Source organism: Mandrillus leucophaeus, unplaced genomic scaffold, assembly GCF_000951045.1.
Source record: "Mandrillus leucophaeus isolate KB7577 unplaced genomic scaffold, Mleu.le_1.0 Scaffold502, whole genome shotgun sequence".
Lineage (NCBI taxonomy): Eukaryota > Metazoa > Chordata > Mammalia > Primates > Cercopithecidae > Mandrillus > Mandrillus leucophaeus.
In genome coordinates, this window is record NW_012105388.1 from 1,068,979 (window position 1) to 1,095,158 (window position 26,180).

The window sequence follows — 26,180 nt, forward strand, 5'->3', positions numbered from 1 at the left end:
TGGACCTGATGGATTCACCAGACTCAGCCAAAGGGCACCAGCACTACCAGGCGAGGAGCTTCCACCCAGCAAGGGATCCTGACCAAAAGGCTTGAGCTGCCAATTCTCACTGCCTGCCAGGCCCAGCCACCATGCAACAAGGATGTAGAGAGGAGGTACAGGTGTCCACTGGGTATATACTATGGACCAGGCACGGCGCTAAGGACTTGACACCCATTATTGCATTTACTTCTAACAGGGTTGACATTGTCCATTTTACAAAAGAACTGGCAGTTGAGTAATTCACCCCTTTGCTGTCAAGATGAGTGTCAGAGTCCCCGCCCTCAAAAAGACAAATACACTGTGATGAATGCAGAAACAAACGTCTCTCTAGAGTATAATAGTAACACAAAAGAAGAGAAAACTACTCTGCAGGCATCAGGGAAAGCTTCTAGAAGGGAAGAAAGCTCAAATAGGCTCTGGAGGATAAGCAGAAGTTGGGCTGAGGTTTGAAGAGACAGACTTCAGCCGCAATGGGAAGGGAGTGCTTCCCAGGCAGAAGGAAGAGTGGGAATAGAAAGTGGCCTCAACAGGACATACTCAGGGCACAAGGCACAGCGGACCTATAATATGCTGCTGTGGCCTCAGGTGCCAGGCAGAATACCATGTGCCTTGCTCTGAGTTCAGACTCCAGCCTGGATTCACCACACGGTTTTAAGTAGGACAATGCCTACAGAATCACCCTGACACAGACGAGCCAGGCAGCAGTGTGGAGGATGGTGGGAGGGCACAGCCAAAGGCATGGTGGCAGTCTGGAGGGCACTCCAGCTGTCTAGGAAACACAACAGTCTGGGGCTGCACTGGTAGGAAGGAATAGGGAGAGACATGATTGAGAAATATTTAAGAGGCAAATCTGTAAGGGTGACCTAAGCCCGGGGTAGTGACAGAGAAGAAAGGTGACCCTGAGATTTCCAGCTTACATTCTTGAGTGCTCAACATGTCTTTCCAAGAGATAAGGAAATATGAAAAACAAGTGTATGTTCTTTTTCAGGGCAAAGAGGAGAGACTGCAGAAATGATAACTTCAGTTTTTTGACATACTGAATTTAAGATGCCTTTGGGATATCCAAATGGGAGTGTCACACAGAATATACAAGTCTCAATCTCCAAAAAGAGTTTCATAAAATCAAATAATGACCTTATTTACATCTAGTGACATGCACTGCTTGGCAATGTTCCCAGACTGGAGAAAGGCATAATCAGGGACACAGACAATGTTGCCTGGACTGACATTTGGTTAAGCAGGGACAGTCAGCATGTAGGATCTCTGAGTCAGATGTAAGCAGACTGGAGTCTTGCCTTGGTTCCATACCACAACCGTACCATGTTCAAGCTTAGAAGTGAATCCTAGATTCCCCACTTACCACCTCTGTGAGCTATGGCAAGTTATTTAACCTCATGGTACCTCAGTTTCCTCATCTGGACAACGGGATGACTATTACACCAACACCACATGGAGTTGTTATAAGGATCAAGTAACAAATCTTGTTAAGTGCTTCGCACGGAGCCCGACACAGTAACAGCACATAGTGCAGTCTGTACTCAATTCTGGTTAATGTTGATAAGGACAACAATGTAATTAGTTTGAAGAAGTCTTTTTTTTTTTTTAGATGGAGTTTCGCTCTTGCTACCCAGGCTGGAGTGCAATGGTGCCATCTCGGCTCACTGTAACCCCTGCCTCCTGGGTTCAAGCAATTCTCCTGCCTCAGCCTCCTGAGTAGCTGGGATTACAGGCATGTGGCACCATGCCCAGCTAATTTTGTATTTTTAGCAGAGACGGGTTTTCTCCATGTTGGTCAGGCTGGTCTTGAACTCCCAACCTCAGGTGATCTGCTCACCTCGGCCTCCCAAAGTGCTGGGATTACAGGTATGAGCCACCATACCAGGCAAGGGAGTCATTTTCTTCATGTGACCCTTATCTGTAAAATAAGGATAACGCCTGCTTTTTATGGGATTATTGAAGACTAACATTAGATGACAATGGATAGGAAAATTCACTTAAACAACTAGAAAGTGTTTTATAAGTGAGAAATCAGGGCCTTTCAGCAGGGATCAAAGAGGTTTGCCCTCCCAGCAGCTCAGGTCTTCAGTGTGTGCTGCCATGGCTCTCCGTCCTTGTCCCATAATATGCTGCTTTTGGCTCCAAGAGGAAACGTGCTACACACCAGACCCTGTGTAATGTGCTGAGTACAAAAAGTCATAGAAGGGAATACTATTCAGCCATAAAAAGGAATAAACTTTTGATACACGCCACAGCATGGATGTACCTTAAAAACATTATGCTTAGTGAAATAAGCCAGACACACAAGGACAAATATATGAGATTTCACTTATATGAGGTTTCTAGGCTAGGCAAATTCATAGAGATGGAAGATGGAACAGAGGTTACCAAGGGCTAGGGGAAAACAGAGCTATTGTTTAATGGGCACAGAGTTCATCTTAGGAAGGATGAAAAACATTGGGGTCTAGATAGTGGTGATGTATACAAAGTATTGTGAATGTATTTAATGCCACTGAGTTGTACATTTACAAGTGATTAAGATGATATTATGTGTGTGCATATACATATATGTGCCATAGAAGTCATCAAAACAAAGAGTAGATGCTCAATGCAACCTGTTGCCAACACCAAGAATATGAATCAAAGGGTCCCTAAAGGGTGGTTAGTGTAGCAGCAAGGAACTGACATTGTGCATATCATCCTATTACAATGGATAAACACTGTTGGCTTCAGAGGACTCCCAAACATGAGGTGTGTCAGTGCAAGAAACTGTGGACTGAGCTGGGCAATATCAAATCCTCCCATGGAAACTCAGTAACGTCATCTCTTACTCTTGAGCATAAATGACCGTAATAAAGCAAGGCACCTTATTTAAAAGGTAGCATGTGTTTTGCTTTGACAACAACTCCTGGCTCTTACTAACTCTTCTCTGTTGACGATAATGCATTCAGCAGTTCTAGCCCCAGTTTAAAAATCATTCCCAAATCACTTTACCTCAAGAGCAGAACCAAACTCCTCCTACTGAGTGACTTTTCCGTCTGCTGCAGATTCAGGAAAAGATAAATGTATTTTCCATTATGTATTCAGTAGGTACTTAGCAAACCAGATTCTCCTGAGGTGTGAGTCCTGGGAATAAAATCCTAGAAATAATCTATCACTCCCTCAAGCTCCCAAGTTTCCATTCACAATAGCCTTCTTGCTATTTCTTGAACCTGCAAAGCCCATTCCTGCCCCCAGGGCATTGGCACTTGCTGACCTCTGTCTGGAACACTTCCTCCAGATACCCACATGGCTCACTCCCTCTTTCCATTCACATCTCTAGAGACGCGAGGCTAGAAGCCTTCCGCAACAGTCTGTGTAAAGAGCACCCACCCCTATAAACTCCATGCAGACAGGGACTTTGTTTTGTAGACTGCTGTATCCCCAGAGCCTAAAAAAGTATTGGCTCAAAAGGGGAAGTCAATTTATTTTTTCAAATGAATGGGAAAAAATTAGGTCCTGCTGTCCGGGCACTGCTCTTTATATTGATGAGAATACCTTGCCCCCTAAGAAAGCACTGATTTGTTTCCTTTGGCTGAGAAGAAGACAGTTCTAACCATTCCATCACACACTGCTCAATCCCTATCAAGTGTTTTCTAAAATTTAATGAAGTCTGGGCCCCTTTTAAAGAAAAAAAAAAATTGGCAAACACCCAGTGTTTAAATGAATAAATAATATGTGGTGTAGCCATGCTATGGAATGTTACTCAGTAATAAAAAGAAATGAAGTACTGATACATGCCCCAATATGAAAGAACCTTGAAAACACTACGCTAAAAGAAAGAAGCCAAATACCTAAGGCCACATATTGTATGATGCCATCTAAAATGTCCAAAATAGGCAAATCCATAGAGACAGAATATAGATTAGTAGTTGTCTGGGGCTAGGGGTGTTGGGGAGTCAGGGAAGATGGATTAGAGGTACAGAGTTTCTTTTTGGGGTGTGAAAATGTTTTAAAATTGATTGTGGTAATGGTTATACAACATTAGGAATATACTAAAACTCACTGAATTGTATATTTAAATGGGTGAATTATATGGTATGCGAATTAGACCTCAAAAAGCTGTTACCCAAAGAAGCGTTGCAAATGATGTTTGTTACATCAATTAAATATGTAAAGCATAAAACTAGATATAAATCACTTACAGGGTTTACACAGATTTATAAATTAAACACAAATTATGTAACCAAAACAAATTAAGAATGCTAAAGTCAGAGAATACTTTGTCCTTGTAACTGAAATGATATCACTGCTCACAACAGGAATATACAGTGACTACCTGCCCCAAGTTCTCTTGGGTTTGGCAGAGGAATACACAGGGTGATACTCAGAAATTCAACAGCCAGGATGGTACAGTCCCAACAAATGAGAAAAGACACTGAAAGTTATCAGGACAAACACTAGCCATCAGCAACTCCAGAGGCTGCCTCAGGAACTATGGCTACATATCAGCCCCGCCTTCTGTACCGTGCACCACGCACTTAACTCCATTTTTCTGCTACTTTTCTCTCTCTATTCCAATTACCACAAAAATCTTGGTTTATAACTCATGACTGTGCAAAGTCATGTGTCCTTCACCTTATTAGAATTCATTATATATATATACATATTAAAATTTTCTGTTCTTTTTCTTCAGGGCATAACCCTTACAGAAGAACTATTTGATGGCAACACATGTAGAAACAAGTAGACAAACACAGCTGTGAATGATAAATTCAAATGACAGTGCTCGGGCAGACAATGGCCCTTCCAACAGTGCAGAACAGGCTTATTTTATCTTGTCATCAGGATCAAATGAAAAACAAAATTTTAAAATTCTTATGGAGAACTCTCAGACACTTGAACATACATTACTAAATTCCAAAAGAGCCACAGAACCCTTTCGAAGAAACACTGATGTGCTGACTGGTTAAAAATAATGATTGCCCTAAAAGCAATTGAATTCATGTCTTTAATAATAATAACTAACATTTAGCAGGTGCTTATGCGTGCTTGGCAGCCAACATGTATGGTTTTCTGACCCCAGTGCCCTGCTCCAATGCACAGTAATTAAAAAGGAATAACCAGCCTGGGCAACATAGGGAGACCCCATCCCTACAAATAATTTTAAAAGTTAGCCAGGTGTGGTGGCACATGCCTGTAGTCCCAGCTACTAGGGAGGTTGAGGCAGGAGGGTCACCTGAACCTGAGAAGTTGAGGCTGTACTGATCCATGATCATGCCACCACACTCCAACATGGGTGACAGAGCAAGAGCCTGTCTTGGGAAAAAAAAAAAGAAAGGAGGCAAAGAACTATTATTTATGGTTCACAATCCACATGCTAGGCACTTCACTCAGTATTCTGCAGGCATTCATGTATAACTGTAAAATACATGTGCCAAAAGGATATTATCCCAATTTTCCTGATGATTAAAGAACAAGTGATAGGTTAAGAAATGTGTTCAGTCATTTAGCTAGTAAACAGAAGAAACAGAATTTGAATTTAGTTCTTCCTGATCCCAATACTAGAGTACCTCAGTAGGGGGTGGAATCTCTCCAATCCCTGCTATGAGCCTAACACTCTAATCCCATTATAGTAGACAGACTCAAAGCCCCCCAAAGAGGTCCATGACCTAATCCCCAAAACCTATGAATGTGTTACCTTACATGACAAAGGGTACTTTGCAGGTGTGACCAAATTAAGGACCTTGAGAAGGGGAGATTATCCTGGATTACTGGGGAAGGAAGAATGAGGAGGGCCCAATCTAATAACGAGGGACCTTATAACCAAAGGCGATGGAGATGCAGGAGAGTCAGAGTTAGAGAAAGAGATGTGAAGACAGAAAGCAGGGGCCATAATTCAGGGACATAATTGCCAGCACTAAGGATGGAAAGGGGCCATGAGTCAAGGAATCCAGGGAGCCTCTGGAAGCTGGAGAAGCCAACGAACAGATTCTTCTCTAGAGTCTCCAGAAGGAACACAGCCCTGACAACTTGATTTTAGCCCCATTTTGAACTCTGACCTTGAGAACTATAAGTTTGTGTTAAGCCACTAAGTTTGTAGTTCTAAATAATTTGTTACAGCAGCATAGGAAATTAATAGGGCCAGGCTAACACAGTGAAAGAGAGGTTTGTGTTACAACTTCAGCTGTTCTGAGCCAGGCTTGCCAACTCTGAACTTGGGATGAAAAGGAGAACAATGACAAAGGAGTAAATGGTGCTGAGGGGGTCTACTTAGGGAGAAAGTTATAAAAAGGGATAAAGTGACTCCTGGACAAAGCTTCCCAGAGGAGGTAAAATATGGATTTCAGGGCTGAATGTATGAGACCACATGCAGAGGCATACTGCTGGTGGGTAAGGAAACACAAGTGCAGATAGGTGGCACTCACAACTCCAGTCGCTGCCTCCATAAAGCCGCCCGACCACCAGTCCCTGGATGTTCTCCTAAGAGCATTTCAGTTACGTTCTCCCAAGAGAGCGTCTAAGGTCACTTTATATTATTCTGTTTTTGTTTTTGTTTTTCTTGAGAGAATTTCTGGAAGAGTTGGCAATTCTGGAAGAGGGCTGCAGGGAGAGGAGGGCTTGACCATTTTCTGGTCACCGGTGCATTCTGTTCAAGGCCAAGACCAACACCACTCCAGAGTGTCACACTTGAGAAACCAAGTCACTGTTAAATAGGAAACTCTGACTCCACACTGGACCATTTGGAAGACCATTTGCAGTGGGGCCAAGTTTTCGTCCAGCCTACAGCCAGAGGAGCTACCACAGGAAACCAGACATCCCTGAGTGTCATCTAGATGCAGTGCACATCCCTCCTAGGTTTGGTCTGTACGGGCCTCCAGAGGCTGCACCACATTTTGACTGCAGGGATCTATCCCCTGGTTTAAGAGCCAGAAATTGGATCTCCAGCCACAAGGACAGCAACCAGTTCCCACAGCAACAGTGGGCTCCAAAGGTGAAGGGGTCAGGAGTCACCCAGTAACACACTGGAGCCAGGCACTGCAGCCCAGCTCTCTCCATACCAGCATCCTTGGCAAAGCTATAGAACCCATCAAGTCTGACTTCAGTGCAGCCGTCTTCCTTCCCCAGAACTGCCTCAGTGGAGCCTCCCCAGATTGCATGGGTTTATGCTCAGGTGGTTATTAAGTAAGATTAATTTTCTCAGTCACTCAACAAATGTTTACTGAGCACAGATGGGCACCATGCCAAACGTTGGGAATACAGTTGCTCTGAGTGCTACAAAAGAGAGGGGTGTGGTGCCACAGAACATGAGAGGACAAGATGACCTAGGTAGGAAAGGCCTCCCCAAGGAAGGGATGTTTGCACTAAAACCTGAAAAAAAGATGCTAGCTATTAAAAGGGGCTAGATGAGGCAGCTCAATATCTCTCAGGGTATTTATCTGCATTTATGAAATGCTTTGAAACCCAAAGGAAGGTATAAAAATGATACCAATGAATATAAATAGCACTTTATGGTTTATAAAACGTTTTGCCATGCTTCATTCCAGATTCAACAATAGCACTAGAGAGACAGAACAAGAAATGTCATGCTCTGCCTTTTATAAATGAGGAAACAGATTAACAGCAGTTACATGCCTCACCAAGGTTATATATTAAGTCAAGGAGAAGACTCAAGTCCAGCTCTCATTATTCCTCACTGAGAGCTCTTTCCACTACATACTGCTGCCTTCCCAGGAAAGCTAAAAAGTTAAATGACAGATTGGTGTTCATATTTACTAACGCAAATCATACCAAACATCTGGCTGCTGGACTCACCTATTCACACAGTTGGACTGACAGTGCAATGCCAGCAACCTGGTTTCAGCATTATCAGCCACTCTGCACCTTCAACCAGCAACCTCCAAGCAAGCAGCACCAGTGTCAGACCAATCCCCAGCTCAAGCAGAACTTCCCTAAACTTTGTGAACTGTTCTAAGCTATACAGCTAAAAGAAAATAAAAATAGGTCTCAATTTAAAAAGGAGCCATATTCCCTCTTCTCTCACTTTCCTCTTCCTTTTCCAGCTGGCAACTTCTCAGACCTTTGGATCCTTGGTAAACAAAGAGCAAGCAGGACAACCATCCTGTAGTTCTGGGGAGTGTCCTTTAAGCTTCCTTCTTGTCTGGGTCATTGTAGAGATCAGAGAGTAATATATGGATAGACCCAATACCAAGGAGTTGGCATGGAGCAGGGGAAGTACCAGATCTGGAATCAAATGCCTGCAGTTTGGTCTTGGTTCTAACACTGAGCTTCTACTCTCTGGTAAATAATAAACAAGGAAGTTGTGATGGTAATGCAAAATGATGGTCATTATGGAAAATAGTATGGAGGTTCTTCAAAAAATTAAAAACAGGACTACCACATCCAGCGATCACATTTCTGGGTATATATCCCCAAAATTTCTACGCAAGTTCTCAAAAAGATATTTACATACCTATGTTCATTGCAGCAGTATTCACAACAGCTAAGAGGTAGAAGCAACTAAAATGTTCATAGTTAAATGAATGGATTTTTTTAATGTGGTATACACACATTATGGAATATTACACAGCCTTAACAAGGAAGGAAATCCTGTCACATACTACAACATGGATGAACCTTGATGATATCATGCTAAATGAAATAAGCCAGTCAAAAAAGGACAAATACTATACGATTTCATTCATATGAAGTAGTTAAAATCACAGAAACAGAGAGTAGAAAGGTAGTTCCCAAGGGCTGGCAAGAGGGGGAAGGGGAATTGTGTTTAATGGGTATAGAGTGTCCACTTTGCAAGATGAAAAAGTTCTAGAGATCTGTGACACAACAGTGTGAATATACCTAAATATAGGTATATTCTGCTGAATATACTGCTGAACTTCACACTTAAAAATAGTTAAATTTAGTGTTACACATTTACCACCATAATTAATACTGAAAGCATATTAAAAAGGAAAAAAAGCAAAACACGCTCAAGACAGATAACATAAATTCAGAAAGAACATCAAGAGGGACCAAATGAGAAATGGAGAGAGGGAAGAGGAAAGCACCAGTGAAAAACAAAGGCCAGATATTTAGCTCAGAGCCCACTCTGGGGTAAGGAATAGGAGCCCCAGCTCAAAGAATGAATGGGGACACCTCACACAGATCCCTTCACTCTGAATGCTTCTCTCTCTGGGAAACAGATGATCTTCACTGACCATCAACTGTCCCTTTAGCACTCTAGACAGGTTCAGGGAGGTTAACATCTCACACATGTGAGGCCCTGTGATCCTTATCATAATTGCTGTTTTCCAAGGTCTTCCCACTGCTCCAGCCAAGCTGTGAGGCCTGTGTCTTCTGAATCCATCAGAACACCCAGCAACCAAAAGCCTGCCCAATGTTAGCCTGGCACCATTCTACATAAAAGGACAAAGTCAAGAATAGTCCTTTACACAGAAATCCCATGCCCTAGTTCTTGAAAGCTGTAATTACAGCTAACACAGCTTTTAAAAGGAAAAGAAGAAAAGAAAATAGCAGCCTGGACCTAGCAGTGAATTGAGGGGTTTAGGGTAAAACACATACCACAGCACTTGCTATTAATGGTGGCCAGTCTAAACAAGAGACTGGCCAGCCAGACCAAACAGCTTTCTGGCCAATTAATTGCTCCCTCTAATTTAATGAGCTGCTCAGTAAGCACTGGAAGCAGCCCATAGGAAGGGAGCTACAGGAAGAGGCACATGGGCCATAAGGGCTGGCAGATGATGAGGGAAAAGGAGACTGGGGTCACATTCTAACCCCAGACGCCTCCAGATCCCACGACCGGCCAGCCCCATCCCATGCCTCGGCCTTCCCTTGCTTCCAGGTGATGTTTACCTGTACCTCTGTTTATTCCACAAAGTTATATCTCTGCCACTGGCTCTCTTACTGGGGAGGTTCCATGTACCAGTTCTTTGGTTCCTCAGCAGCGGTAATGACTCATATTAGGGTCACAAAGAGCCCTCAGCAGGGTTACAAACGGGCCAGCACAGTCCTGAATATGAATCCCGACTCTTCCTACTCACAGCAACTTGACCTAGAATTATTTAATCTGCCCAAGGTTCTATTTCCTCATCTATAAAATGTAATAATAACATCCTCATCTAGAGTAGCTGTAAATAGTAAATAAAATAATAAAATATTATTTCAATATTAAAAAGCCTAACAAAGCACCTGGCACATAAGTAGCTATTCCTAATAGTGACTACTATTAACAGAGATATCACTTTCATAATGATAGTGATACTACTGACAACATATTCTCTGTCTCTTAGTCAAAAGTGAATTAAAAAGGCACTATTTTTGGTTGAAACCCCAAAGACAGGCCAGCTGCAGGTCCAGTCCTTCTTATCACAGCAGCAACCACAACTGTGGTGAAAGTAGCAGCCCATCCTAACAACTGTAACACCTCCAGATGTTCCCCAGACGAGGCCTCTGTGCTTTCTATCTGAGCTAGAGGGTGAAGGAAAAGAGGAGGCCTGGAAACACTCAAAAGTTGCATGTTCTCATGAGACTGAGTGAAGAAATACATTCAGGCCATATGTCTGCCCCTTCCTAGACCTATGGGACTCCTCGCTATACCCCTCTGAGCTTCAGTTTAGAAAATGAGGGTGACTGGTACCCCATTTCACAGCCTGCTGTGAACACTGAATGAAACAACTCAAGTAAAAGTGCTTTGAAGCTACTTCTTACTGTGTCCATGAAAATAGTACTGTTGTATTTAATGTCAGTCTCAATAAATTTAATTTAACAATAAAAAAATGCTGAAATACTGGGAAGATCAAGGCAATGAAAGGATTTTATTAGGCTGATGAACTGTGCAGAGAAAGAGCCCCAATCATGCAAATTTTCTTCCCAACGTTGCTGTCATTGAGTTGAAGTTTCTGTTGACCAGATGAAGGATTGACTGAAAGTAAAACTAAGAAGGAAAAATGAAGCTACAGCATTACTTACATGTTTTCCATTTAGGTGAGTAGATTATTCTACAGAACAATGATTCTAAAGAGCAAACCAGGCTGTATCCAGGGATGACCAATCGTGCCATCTCTAATGCCAATTTTCTCTTACAATAAACAATTAAAATCCATTTCACCAATCCCGAACCTACCTTTGAAATGCATAAGTACAAAGTAATTTATTCTGTTCCAGTGCAGAGAACATGGACAAATTCCTTTGCAGGTATCAGAAGAGAATTTAATTCTTGTTCAGTCTCAGCTCCATGTACCACAGAGTCAGAAAGCAACAAGTTCATAGACTGAACCACATATATCAACGAGAAGGTATACTGAACTTTCCGAAAGTAGACAAAATGGCAGAAGAAAATGCACTGACATTCCCGGAGCCTAAAGCATCCAACCAATAAAATTTTGTTAAAATCTCATATTTACTCTTAAAAATCCAAGTAAATCTTATATTCTATACCACAATAAATTATCTTTTTAAAGAATGTTTTGAGTCAATTACCAGCTAACTACTAAACCTTTTTCCTAAAATCTTTGAATAAAAAAGAGACATCAGTCCCTGGCCAGTCACTACACATCATCAAGGTAGCGTGCATCTCAGTTTGAGGAGCTACAGGTCACAAGAGAGAGAAGATGGTACCACTCCAGCCATCACAGCCATTTTAACATTGGCCTTTCATCAAGATCAAACATTCAATTCAGAACAGCCTCCCGGAGGGTACAGAGAGGAGGAGTTTGGGTTTGCAAGGGGTGCAGCCATCCATTTTGGACCCTCCAGCCCTACCTAGAAGGGCCAGCAGCTAAGATACTTGACTCCCCGCTCCACACAGCCCGCCTCTGGCCACTCACCCGGATCCGGCGCATGGCAGCCACGATCTCCACCCTGCTGTTGGGCCTTGGCACGTCCAGGCTTCCTACGTACTGTGGGGGAGAAGCAAACACTCATTGAGAGGAGGGGTAGCAAGTGTCCCTAATCCCAGAAAGTTCCAAAGGGTGAAGGGCCAGCTCATCTGCCCATTTGACAGATGAAGAAATTAAGAGCTAGAAGGGTGTTTTGTTCTGAGTCTGTTTCTAACTTTATAAAGAGCAAGTTAACCAGAAATTACTGCTTCCTTTATCTTGCTCTTAACCAGAGATCCAGTAGAGCACTGTGTCTAACCAAGCAGCCTTTCAAGCCAGAAAGTCTTGGGTATGAAGACTCTTCCACCACTAATTTTACAGCAAGGCAATTCACTTTTTTTGTCTCAATGTTCTCAACTGTAACATTGGCTCTCAGTAAAGATCAAACAGAATAAAATGTCCTACACAAAAGTGATTGGCAAATATTAGTGCCCTCAAAAAAAAAAAAAAAAGAATATATACCTTTTTTAACTATGGAACTTCACTGATTTAGGCCTAGATGTTTTAGATACCTGACACATTTGATTAAGTTCCTGTTTGGAAGAAAGAAATGAACTAATTTATTTAAAATTTTTTATTATACTTAGAAGTTATTTTAAAACCAATTTGAATGTGAAGATGAATGCTTAATATGAGTATTTTCTTACTGTAAGCTATTCAAATAATACAGAAATATGCAGCACAAAAGAATAAAGTCCCCTCTGTAACAGTTGATGTACATCTCTCTTTGTGTACTGATGGGTATATATTCACAGATGGGGGGAGTTTGTTTTATATAAAGGTTCATATTACTCACATTGTCCTGCAACTTGGTTTTTTGACTTTAAATACAACTAGGGCATCTCTCTATGCCAATGAATACAAGACTATTACATTACACATAATGGCTCCCCTACTGATGGACATGCTATGTCACTATTACAAATTATACTTTTCATCTATACAAGTTTGAGCCCATCCAAGTAGCTCTGGAAGTAAGATTGCCAGATTCCTAGAAGTAAGATTGCTAGATCAAAAGTATAATCTTGGCTGGGCACTGTAGCTCATGCCTGTAATTCTGTTCTTTGGAAGGCTGAGGCAAGGAGATCACTTGAGGTCAGGAGTTCGAGACCAGCCTGGCCAACATGATGAAACCCCGTCTCTATTAAAAATACAAAAATTAGCTGGGCGTGGTGGCATATGCCTGTAATTCCAGCTACTCGGGAGGCTGAGGCACGAGAATTGCTTGAACCCAGGAGGCAGAGGTTGCACTGAGCTGAGATCATGCCATGTCACTCTAGCCCAGATGATGGAGTGAGGCTCTATGTCAAAAGTAAAAATTTAAAAAGGTATAGTCTCTAGATATCATTTCTTATAAGAATGAAACAAGAAAATAGGACAACCCAACATTGATTCATTGATTAAGCATCTATGACATGAGTTCCTTCATATACACCATCTCATTAGACACTGACCCACTGGGACTTGCCTTTCCTTATTATACATAAATTACATAAAACAGCCCAAGGGATATACCAGAAATTAAGAGCCCAGAATAACTTAAATGTCTACCCAAGCAAAGATTCCATTAAGAGTGAAGATAAGACTACCACAGTCATCTGTGCGGGAAAGGAATGTTCTGTGGTTACGGGAAAAGCAAGTTTTTCCCGAAATTTGGAGCTGAAGTCTGACCCCAGTGAAGAGGGTTTCAAAAACTAATTATCACAAAGGGATTTCCCCTAGTATTGATCAACAGTTTGTGCTAATACACTGAAGAACACAACTGGCAAGCAGTGAGCACATTGCAGTTTGGCCCCAAGAGGACAGCCCCACCACGGCCCTTGGGGAGCAACACAGCTATTGAAGAACCTTGCAACTCGCTGAGGTAAACAAAACCACTTAGATCTAATAGTGTGGCCAGATTTAATGGTGGTTACGTTTTTGCTTCCGAGCTCTGCTGAGGCGGTGCAGTCTGTCAACAAGACAGTGACCCAGAGCTAGGGATGACGTGAGGCCCAGATTCGTGATTGCCCAACTTCACAGGCCCTCCAGCCGGGGACAGTTTCCATGCCCCCCTCCTTGACACTGCACAGCTGATGGCTCCTGCCCTGAATGCCCTGTAGTCAGGAACACACAGGCCTTGAGGGGCTCATGTTCCCTCAGCCATCACATGAGAGCTGGGGCCACAGGACCGAGCAAGGTCACCCATCACAGGGAGCCTGGGGGGCTGTACGGTCCTCCCACTGGATCCCTGCAGACCAGGAAAGGGGCTGCTGCCCACTGAGACCCACCACTGGGCCTGAACACAAATACCCAGATGGGGACCCATCTCTACCCTACCACACACTTGCCTCACCCCACACCCCTACTAACACATCACACACACCACACACTCACTCGCTCTTCTTCCTTCCTTCCTTCCCATTCATGCAAAGAAAATCACTAATCTAAATACCTAGAAATTAGCTTAACCAAAGAAGTGAAAGATTGCTACAATAAAAACTATAAAACATTAATGAAAGAAATTGCAGAGGACACAAAATAATGAAAAGATAACCCATGTTCATGAATTAGAAGAATCACTATTGTTAAAATGTCTATACTACCCAAAGCAATCTACAGATTCAATACAATCCCTATCAAAATACCAATGACATCCTTCACAAAAATAGAAAAAACAATCCTAATATTTATACAGAGCCATAAAAGACCCAGAAATAGCTAAAGTTATCCTGAGCAAAAAGAACACAGCTGAAGGAATCACATTACCTGACTTCAAATTATGCTACAGAACTATAGCAACCAAAACAGCATGGTACTGGCATAAAAACAGACATACAAGACCAAAGGAACAGAATGGGGAATCCAGAAACAAATCCATACACCTACTGTGAACTCATTTTTAACAAAGATCCCAAGAACATACGTTAGGGAAAGAATAGTCTCTTCAATAAATGGTGCTGGAAAAACTGGATATCCATATGTAGAAGAATAAAACTGGACTCCTATCTCTCACCATATACAAAAATCAAATCAAAATGAGCTAAAGACTCAAAACTAAGACCTCACACTATGAAACTGTTAAAAGAAAACATTGGGGAAACTCTCCAGGACATTGGACTGGGCAAAGATTTCTTGAGTAAAGCCCCATGAGCATAGGCAACCAAAGCAAAAATGGACAAATGGGATCACATCAAGTTGAAAAAGTTTCTGCACAGCAAAGGAAACAATCAACAAAGTAAAGAGACAATCCACAGGATGGGAGAAAAAAATTGCAAACTTCCCATCTGACAAGGGATTAATAACCAGAATATATAAGAAGTCCAAATAACTCTGTAGGAAAAAAATCTAATAATCTGATTTAAATATGGGTGAAAGATCTGACTGGACATTTCTCAAAAGAAAACACAAAAATGGGAAACAGGTACATGAAAAGGTGCTCAACACCATTATCAGAGAAATGCAAATCAAAACTACAATGAGGTATCTTTCACCCCAGTTAAAATGACTTTCATCCAAAAGACAGGCAATAACAAATGCTGGCAAGGATGTGGAGAAAAGAGAACCCTCGTACACTATCAGTGGGAATGTAAATTAGTACAACCATGATGGAGAACAGTTTGGAGGTTCCTCAAAAAACTCAAACTAGAACTACAACATGATCCAACAATCCCACTGCTAGGATACTCAAAAGAAAGGAAATCAGTATATTGGTGAGATATCTGCACTTCCAGATTATTGCAGGACTATTCACAATAGCCAAGATTTAGAAGCAGCCTAAGTGTCCCTCACTAGACAAATGGATAAAGAAAATGTAGTACAATGGAGTACTATTCAGCCATGAAAAAGAATGAGATCCTGTCATTTGCAATAACACAGATAAAAATGGAGGTAAGTGAAATAAGCCAGGCATAGAAAGACAAAAACTTCACATGTTCTCATGTATTTGTGGGAGCTAAAAATTAAAACAATTCAGCTCATGGAAATCGAGAGTAGAATGATGGTTACCAGTAGGTGGGAAGGGTAGCTGTAGGGGGAAGGAAGGATGGTTAATGAGTACAAAAACATAATTAGGTAAGATGAATAAGATCTAGTATTTGAAAGCACAATAGGATGACTACAGTCAACAATAACTTATTGTACATCTAAAAATAACTGGGAGTGTAATTGGATTATCTGTAACACCAAGAAAGGATATATGCTTAAGGTGATAAATACCCCATTTACCCCGATGTGATTATTATGTACTGCATGCCTGTATCAGAATATCTCATGTGCCCCCATAAACCTATACACCTATTATGTACCCACAAAAATTGAAAATAAAGTTTTAAAAATAAAAAAATTACAAAAAAGAATCACTAATTTGCCTTTCTGAGAATGCGTCTGGAATAAATAACCTGTTTTCGCTATAGCTGCACCTTGGAGTCATCCAGAGAGATTAACACGATATACAAAGCAGGATTCAGGTCCGCATCTCCTAGACAAAAGCTAAACATCCACACCAATAACATGAATCAACAGCAGAACTACAACGCCAGGGAAGCAGAGGAAGGGTCAGAAAGTCTACTGCACAGGGCAAAACCAGAGGGTGTGACATGTGAATACTTTCTTTACACATATGACACCACAACGAAGAGTGCCTTGATAACTAATCATTACCACCTCCACAACTAACTTCTGTCTGTCCCTGAGCCTTCATCTTGACCAAAGTGTAAGACACCATCTAAGACCAGACGCACTTGCTGGATGGTGGCCCTTCTAACTGCTCAACTTCAAGCAATTCTGCAGTAAACTGAACTCAGGCAGCACCCTCCCACTCTTGACTGGAAGGTGAGCTCAGCAGGTAGATGAGGTTCAGGCCTAGGAGCCAACAACCTTCAGAGATCCGGGCTCTGTCAATTCCTACAGAGGTCAGGCAAAACCAATTCCCTGCCTTCAGTCAAAGACTGATACACTGGTGGCAGGTGATCACTCTGAAACAGTACTCCTTTTATCTGCCTCTCCTGCAGGATGCAGGCTCCCACAGGTTCCTAGGACAATGGAGCTAGGTTGGCCTGATGCCTGGGAATTGGAGGAATATATTTCAAAATGGAAATGCATACTTTCTTCCCCTCTTTCTCCCATGTCATGTTCCTCCTCTAGCCTTCCTCATCGTGATTAGTAGCCCCCAGGAAATCCACCAGTTTTTCAAGCATGAAACTTGAGTCATCCCTGAACAGGCTTCTCCCTTATCCATCACAGCTAATCAGTGACCAGGACCTCCTAATTCTCTCCCCTCCACCTCTATGTCTACACTGCCATTACCTGATCCCAGAAAATCTTCCTCTCTCACTTTGTCTATACAATGGCCTCCTTACTGGTTTCTCCACTACCCACATGGCCCTCTCCAAACCATTCTCCATGAGGCTGTCAGAGTGATCTCTTTATAAAGCAAATTGGGTCATCTTATTCCCTTCTTTTAAGAACCTCCCACACTTGCTTCCATTTGCTCAAAGATGGCAATCAAAATCCTCAGCATGGCCTACATAGCCACATGGTCCAGCTTCATCTCACACCACACCAGTGGCCGTGCCAATTATTCAGAAGTTCCTCAATCACACCATATCTTCTCACATTCAAGGGCATCTACACATGCTCCTCCCTGTACACAGAACACTCTTCTTCTACCCACTCGTCCCCTAATCTTTCAACATTCCTGTAGATTTCTGCTTAATCTCTACTTCCCCTTTCTTGACCTCCAGGGTAGGTGAGATGCCCTTAGGGAGGACTCCTACACCTCCCTGCAATTCTCCTGTCTAGAACACACGGCTAAAACATGCTTTAGTCATCACTAACTGACCATGCCTCCCATAGGTCCAGGCACACAGGAGATGCTCAAAATACATTTGACTGAGTAGAATCTTCCAAAAATGAACACAGATTCACCCCAAGTGCCCATAGGAGAATCTCCCCTCTGAGGAGCATCCTGAGTCCTAGGTTCTGCCTGGTGTTCCGGCATCTGAGGCATCAGCCTGCTCCTTCCAGCCCTCCATTACACCCTGTATAGTCCCACAGTAAAACTTACTTGCCTTTTATCCAGGTACTTCAATTGGACCTAAGCCAGATGCTCTTATAGTAGCACATGCAATTCGTGGTTTACCAAGAGGGGTGGTATGTTAAACCTTCCTGCTGGTGGATTTTTAATCACCTGGCCTTCTGTAAGACTTCTGTAGCATTCCTGTAGCCCCTGCTTCCAGGAATCCCTGCTGTGAGACATCAGACAGGGCCTCTATTCAGAACATTGACCACTGAACTTAAGGGGAAATAAGGTAAAGGAGTTTAAAAATATCAGGGCCTACTTCTTTTTCATTAACATCTAGAAAGAAAAAAAACTATACAGAAGATGCAAACTGTATAGGTAATCAACATAAGGGATTATCTGTATCTGTTCTATCTGTGGCTTCATCTTCCAGATAAGCAGGAGCTAACTGCAAATAAAGTTAACTGAAGGACTTCAAATTTTTTAAATAAGTTTCTGGACAACCTCAGCCTCAGTACTAAGTTAATATTTCATAAAGTGCTTTCATTTTCTGACTTCCACCCTGTTTTCTGGAGATTAACTTCTGAAGACACCAATCAATTCTACCATTGTGGCCCCTGGTACATGAATCATAATGTGAAAAGCAGCAAGACAGAAAGCTTGAAACCTCCACCAATGTAATCGCCATCCATAGACTTGTTAGACTTTCTGCCATCACCATCACCTTCTTCTGGAAACGCCTTTTACTCACAATGTTTATGTCAGGTGCTTCCAGAGACAAGGAAAAAATGTATTTATCAATCAAAAATAAATGCATCAGATTATTCTGCTTCTGATAAAGTTGGAGTAGCTAGTAACAGATTAAGCCTCCCACAAGTAACAAATAGGAACTCTGAACAAGATAGAAAAACTAGCTCTGCATAGAATGCAGGACACAAAAAGCCTAGCCTCAGGATGAGGAAGGCTAGTTCATTAATATAAACTGTGAATGTTAGTTCATCATAATGTATCAATATTGGCTTATCAATTATAACTAATGTACTACACTAATGTAAGATGTTAATAATAAGGAAATATGGAAGGAAGGGAATATATGAGACCTCTGGCCTTGCCTCTCAATTTTTCTCTAAACCTAAAACTTCTCTAAAAAATAAAATCTATTGTTTAAGATAATAATAGCAACTTTGAAAGCCCTGGAAAGAGACCAAAAGCAGGCAGAGATTGCGGGAAGTCAAGCTTTGAAAGAAGGGAACTGCTCTCGGTGAGGCTTGGGTGTGTGGTATCTCGTCTGGCAGCACAACCCCACAGGCACAGCACAGGCCGGCGGGAGCTCAGGCAGAAAAGCTCACTCTGACAACCTGGGGAGTTGGATACCAGAGACTGGGACAGCCAGAGGAGCTTAAAAGAGAGGGCAGGCAGGAGGCAGTCACAAAGGAGAAGCCTCCAAAATCACGTATAAACCCCAGCCAGGTCTTCAGTGCACGTGCTCAGGAAACTCCAAGGAAGCCCGCAGAAAGGGGCAGGTGGAAAAACAAGAAAATCAAGTGGAGATTTTAACTGCTCCCCACTTCAGGGGAGGCAGATTTAGGATTTATGACTAGCCAAGTTAGCTATCATTAAGAACAAGAAAACATGCTTCCGAAGAAGCTAGCAGAATCTTCTGCTGTGGGTTTGTTAAAGCCCCGCTGACTAGCTAGCGCAGGCAAGGCCACAGGAAAGGACAAGACCCCCAGAAATAGGCATAACCTAAAGGTCCCTGCCTCTACTGCACTCCCAGCTCTCATCTCCTCTCTGAAGCTGCTCAGTTCTACAGCCTCAGCACACAGCATACAACATGTGAGTTTCAGAGGTAACTCCCTTCTTTTACAGAGGACAGTGAAGCCCAAAGCAGTTAGCAGATGGCAGAAAAGGGGTTCGGTCTCCCCCAGGCTTCTGGCTTCCAGTCTAGGACCCCTGCATTCTTCCCAACTCTCTCCCTTGGGGGTCCCAAATGCATACTGGTCTCCCTGTCTACCTCCTCATATCCCACTGGTCTCCTGGTCATACCGTGTCCTCTCTCCAAAACACACACAAGCATAAAGAAATCTGATACCCTGGTCGTGCCTAGAAACCCCCAGCTGAGATTGCCCGTCTGAGTTAGTCCCTGAACCTATCCTCTGTACTGATAGCTTCCTGAAACAGAGAACCAAAGGAGCTTTCCAAAGGACTTTCCAAAGGGAAAGCCCTTCCCTGCCTGCAGAAACTGCTCTTGTGCACAGCTGAGCGTCCTGCTGAGCGGGATTATGAATGTGACCAGGGTGAAAGTTCTCGCCTCATTTAGCATGGAACAAAGCAGCATTAACTGCAGCAGCAGGAGCGGCCCCAGATTCCGGGGCACACACTCAGCCAGTAAACTCCTACTAAATACTCTGGGGGAGGGGAGGAAAAAGAGAAAAGTTGCGTCAGGGTGTCCCACTCCCCACTTGTGAGGCTTGCTTGAGGCTCTCCAGGTGCTAGGGTGTAAGGGACGTGGGGATAGCGACTCAGAGTGCCCATGTGGACATTTACCAGCATCCTTGCTGCATCCTAACTGCAATCAAGATAGAAGCCTCAGTGCCAACCCCCCACCCACCCCTCACATACACCAGAAAAGCTTCCAAAATGCTTGAAATGCAGCTGCACACCACATCTTCATTTATTTGTAGTCTAAGAGGAATGAGGCACTTATATTTCTTCCTCTCTCTCCCAGCCCATCTGAAAAAGGAAGCACTATTTGAAGGCCATCTGATGCAACTGTGTCACTATTGATCAGTAGCTCAGCAGGGGCCGATGAATGTGCCAGAGATCACAGCAGAATCCTTCCTGCTCCTCAACATTAAGGGGCTGGGTGCAAAATAATTGCGATGACTTGTCTTTATGCTAATGCCATGCAATTCTCTAAAAGGGACACAGGGTAAGACAGAACAATCCAACCAGCATGCCCATGGGGAGGCTGCATCTTTCAGTTCTCTTAGTCTCCATTAGCAAAAGCTTAGATGGGTTGGCCTGACTATTTTTATTATGAGGATCTGAGGGTTACAGCAAAGAGGAGAGAAAAAAAGCAGGCAGACAGAGAAACTGTTCTGGCCTTTCAACTATTAGCTCCTGAATAAAAGCCTCAGGTTGGTGATTAAAATCTCTGGCTCGTGTCACAGAGGCAGGTGTGAGGCAGAGGCCGGGCTGCACCCTGGGCAGCCAGCACTTTCTGTCATGCCTACCTGGGATGCTGACTTGGCCAACAGGTTATTTTCTTCTAGGGAAAAGAAAGGAAAAGAAAGAAAGTCCAATGCATGGTGTGAGGCAGAAGGAAACACTAACAAAGGCTGTATAATCATTAAAATCATCACCTGTATCAGGTAAACCAGGAATGGATAGGTGAACAAAGAACACCAGAAAACCAATAAGGAAGTCAGATCCAATGACAGAGTTTAAGTGGCCTCAAATGTGATTTGATCTAACCCTTCATTTTATAGAAGGGAAAATCAAGGCTCAGAGAAAGAATGAAAATGTAGCTTGTGAGTGGCAGAATCAGAACCAGTGTAGGACTCCCTACCCTGTACCACCATGCTAATACTTCAGTAGGAAATAAGTAATCAGGAAGAACACAAGCCAATGCCCCAGTAAGGCCTGATTCACTACATTAAACTCAACTTTAGCTAGATGAGGATGCCTGTGTATGGACACCCGAATTGTCAGGTCAAAAACACATCAGTGAAAAATGGTGGGGCACTGAGATTTGCAAGGAATGGACAGGGGTCCCTATTTGGTTCATCTGAATGACTTTGGGAATGGAATTAAATGACTTTGGGAATGGAAAGAAGGAAATGGTCATCCAACTACTGGAGAACAGTAAACTGAAGAAATGAGAAGGTTGTAGGATGACAACAGAGAGAGATCCCTTATTCTTCACATGAAGAATGAAAGCACTCAGCTTTGCGCAGCACTAACATCCTATACCTCCTAAATTATAAGTACTTAAACTCACCAAGCCTTTGTTTCATTCATGAAATGTACCTAGTATCTGTACTACCCACATGTCAGGGTTGTCATAAGAATCAAAATTAGATGGGCCAGACATGATGGCTCACTCCTGAAATCCCAGCATTCTAAGAGGCCGAGGTAGGGGGACCACTTGAGTCCAAGAGTGCAAGACTAGCCTAGCCAACATAGGAAGACCCTATCTCTATAAAAAATAAAAATGAAAAAAATTAGCCAGGCATGGTGGTACACACTTGTAGTACCAGCTACTCAGGAGGCCATGGTGGGAGGATCGCTTGAGCCCAGAAGGTCAAGGCTACAGTGGGCCATGATTGCACCACAGTAAATCCAAATTAGATAATGCAGATTGAGGTTTTATGGTTTAGAAAATATTTTACAATCATAAGGAGATAATATTCTTTGCATTATCATGTTCTTGCTTTGTGAACCAAGGAGATCCTGAAGGTACAGAATTTGTAGCTTTACAATAATGGCCTCCTTGAATTCTCATAGACTAACGACTGTACACAGAGTGAGGTATGGTTACTGTAAAATAGTAACCAAAGTTAGTTAGTTGTTAGTTGTGGTTACTGTAAAATAGCACAAAGATTTCCTTATATTTTATGTAACAAATGTATTAAGTTCTTTAGAGGAGAAAAATGAAGACAGTTATTTACCAGAATTATACTCAGATCCCCAAATTTAAAGGTTTTGTATGTGTGTATGTATGTATAAGTAGCAATAAAAGAAAGATTCAAAAGTTTGCTAAGTTTTTTCTTTCTTAAGCCCTTTAAATAATGATATAACTAGAAACTAGGTTTCTAAAATGCCAGAGTAAATGGAAGGGCAGAATCAAGAAATTAGTCTCAACAGAATCAAAGAGGAGTGAAGACGGAAGTGGTGAATGGCACAACCAGAGTGTCACCAATGACCAGACCACACAACTGGCAAACCCCTACCTGCCACCCCTCATCAGGGAATGGCTAACTATGACACCGCTCACAGAACCTCACGGGATGGGCTCAGTTTGAGGTAAACACCCTGTCACATGTGTCTCCTGACTGAGCAAGTTGCGACCAGAAAAAGCCTTCCTGGAGTTGGGAATGTGGGGTCTGCAATGCAGTAATTAATCATTTGTCAGCCTCACTGCTGAATGAAACCCCACAAATGAGTAAAATTTCCAGATAACTGGCATGTTCCCCACTTAAATATAAGGTTTTCTATATTTTAAACGCTCTTGATTAGAAATCTCCCTAAAATATATTCCATGCTGTCCTAACAATTGAGTCTCTGTAAGTCAGAATAATCTTTATGTATATCACTTAACGTGTAAGCTACAAATCGGCAATGACCCTGGAGGAATGGCTCCAGACTATTATTAATACTATACCTTTTGAGTCCTTGAAGCTGATTTTTAGGATTTTTCTAAATCTTCCTACACTGTTAGAAGAAAGAAAGACGACAATATGCTACATATGCTTTCGCCTTTAACAACACCTGTCCTCAAATCCTCAAGGAAGTACTAGCAAGACAAATTCGGCAACATACAAACAACAACAACAACAAAAATACACAATGATCAAGCAGAATATACCCCAAGAAAAAAAGGTTAGTTCAACATATGACCATATGTTCATCTCAACAGACAAAAAACACCCCACATTTGACAAAATCCAATACCCTTTCATACCCTTTCATGATTTAAACACACACACACACACAGACACACATACACACCAAATTATGGATAGAAAGGAACTTCCTCAAACTAATAAAGGGCTTCTACAAAAACCCACATCCTATTTAATGGTGAAAGATTGAATGCTTTTCCTTTAAGATCAGGAACGAGACAAGGATGTTCACTCTTGTCACTCTATCCATCTTTCTCACAGAGCCACTGTAAAGATTAAATAAAATAATACATATGAAGTGATTGGCATTTAGATCTTCTTTCAGCTTCACATCTAAGTTAGTTCTCCCTGTTATACATGGTTCCACTTATCAGAGTTTTGAGTTAGTATCTGTTTGATTCTTAGATTAACTATGTCTCCCCAAACTAGACTGCATTGGTAGCTCCAAGGTATAACTGTTGTTGTCACCACTGTATCCTGAGTGCCTAGTACAAAGTTTGGCCCACCAAACAAATGAATAGACAAATGATAGCTTTTCCTGTTTTTAAGCAAGAAACTTTAAGATGTTATCTAGTTCTTTACCTGCCTTCAGGCAGTCCCACACCTCCTGCACTATTAAGACTCCATCTTATTACCCAACTTCCTATGGTGATCCACCCAACAGTCCTCATAGCAGAGGAATTAATCATTCTCATTAACATCAGCAGCAGCATCACAAAACAGCAACTATTTTTGCAATGATTTTTCAGATAAGGTAATCCAATTAAGCTAAAGGAAGTGGAAAGTCTGAGAAATCAAGTCCCGGCATTAATTCCTCTAACTAAAAGGTGGAAAGAAAGAGAACAAGAAAAGCCACAAAATAAACAAAGAAGTCAAAGAGAAAAGAGTGCACGAGGACGGCCAGCGAAAGAAGATGGAGGTGAGGGGCACACATGGACGGTGAGGACAGATTTTCCCAGAAACAAAGAGGGAAGAGAGACATCAGCACTAGAAAGTAGTTCCGAGGTCTTTTGGCCCCACACTTGTTTTACTCCAACAAGGCAGGACTGACTAATGTTCAATGATCAGGAGTCTTGCTCAAGGTCACTAACTTACAGAGTGAAAACGAGAGAGACTATGACACAGGTATCCTGGCTTCAAAGCCAATGATCTAAAAATAAAAATATATATTAGAATCACATGAAAAGCCTCATTGGTTCCAATTCTAGCTCCACCACTTTCTAGCTGCTCTATGAATTTGAGCCATCTGGTCAACCTCTCAGCACCTCAGCTTTATCATTTATGAAGTGAAACTTTGCAAGATTACCAGGGTGATTAAATGAGACCATGTAGGGAAAGCACCTAGTATTTCACACTGAAGCTCCATTCCTTTATTTAAAAATTACAGAGCACTTTCTATTTGCCAAAGATAAGGAAGGAAGAAGAAAAGAGATTGTAAACAAACAACCTACAGAATGTTAGTATATATTTGCAAACTATGCATCCGACAAAGGCTTAATAACTTAATAAGCAAAAAAAAAAAACCAATAAAAAGTAGGCAAAGAACATGAATAGACACTTCTCAAAAGAAGACATACACAAGGCCAACAAATGTTAAAAAAAAAAATGCTCATCATCACTAGAGAAATGCAAATCAAAACCACAGTGAGATACCATCTCACACCAATCAGAATGGCTTTTGTTAAAAAGTCAAAAAATTACAGATGTTGGCCAGGCTGTGGAGAAAAGGGTGCACTTATATACTGTTGGTGAGAATACAAATTAGTCCAGCTACTGTGGAGAAGCCTGGAGATTTCTCAAAGAACTAAGAGCTGAACTACCATTTGACCCAGCAATCCCATTACTGGGTATATACCCAAAGGAAAATAAATCATTCTACCAAAAAGACATATGCACTCATATGTTCATTGCAGCACTATTCACAATAGCAAAGGCATGGAATCAATCCAGGTGTCCATCAACAGTGAATTGGATATAGAAAATGTGCTACATATGCAACACAGAATACTACACAGCAAAACAAAGAAAGAAATCATGTTATCTGAAGCAACGTGAATGCAGGTGGAGGCCATTTTCCTAAGGGAATTAACACAGGAACAAAAAACCAACTATTGTAGGTTCTCACTTATAAATGGGAGCTAAACATTGGGCATACCCATCGAATAGACCTGCACATGTACTCTTGATTCTAATAATATAGAGAGAGAATGACCACACTCTGTCCTAGCAAATAAGTGATTGTCTGGAGGATCTTGAATGAATACAAAAGGAACGAAGGAAGAAAAAAGGAAGTAGTCGTGGATGAGAACACAGAGCCTGCAGGCAAAGGTATTCTCTGGGACACAGAGAAATGCTTTAGAAAACAAAATTAAGACTGCAGGCTAAGTGCAGTGGCTCACACCTGTAATCCCACCACTATGGGAGGCTGAGGCAGGTGGATCACTTGAGGCCAGGAGTTCAAGACCAGCCTGGCCAAGATGGCGAAACCTCATCTCTACTGAAAATACAAAAAATTAGCTGGGTGTGGTGGTGCACACCTGTAATCTCAGCTATTCAGGAGGCTGAGGCATGAGAGTCACTTGAACTAGGGAGGCAGAGGTTGCAGTGAGCCGAGATTACACACTGCCCTTCAGCCTG

At 42.1% G+C, this 26,180-nt stretch overlaps 1 protein-coding gene across 2 annotated transcripts in view; it reads right to left on the bottom strand.

Annotated features, from left to right (window-relative positions):
* LOC105551000 (carboxyl-terminal PDZ ligand of neuronal nitric oxide synthase protein) overlaps positions 1 to 26,180 on the bottom strand; it is a 336,582-nt gene that overhangs the window by 239,879 nt on the left and 70,523 nt on the right. For both annotated transcript variants that reach the window (XM_011996099.1, XM_011996098.1), the window contains exon 2: positions 11,865 to 11,936. In XM_011996099.1, coding sequence (XP_011851489.1) covers positions 11,865 to 11,936 — 72 coding nt within the window. The remainder of the gene's footprint in view (positions 1 to 11,864; positions 11,937 to 26,180) is intronic.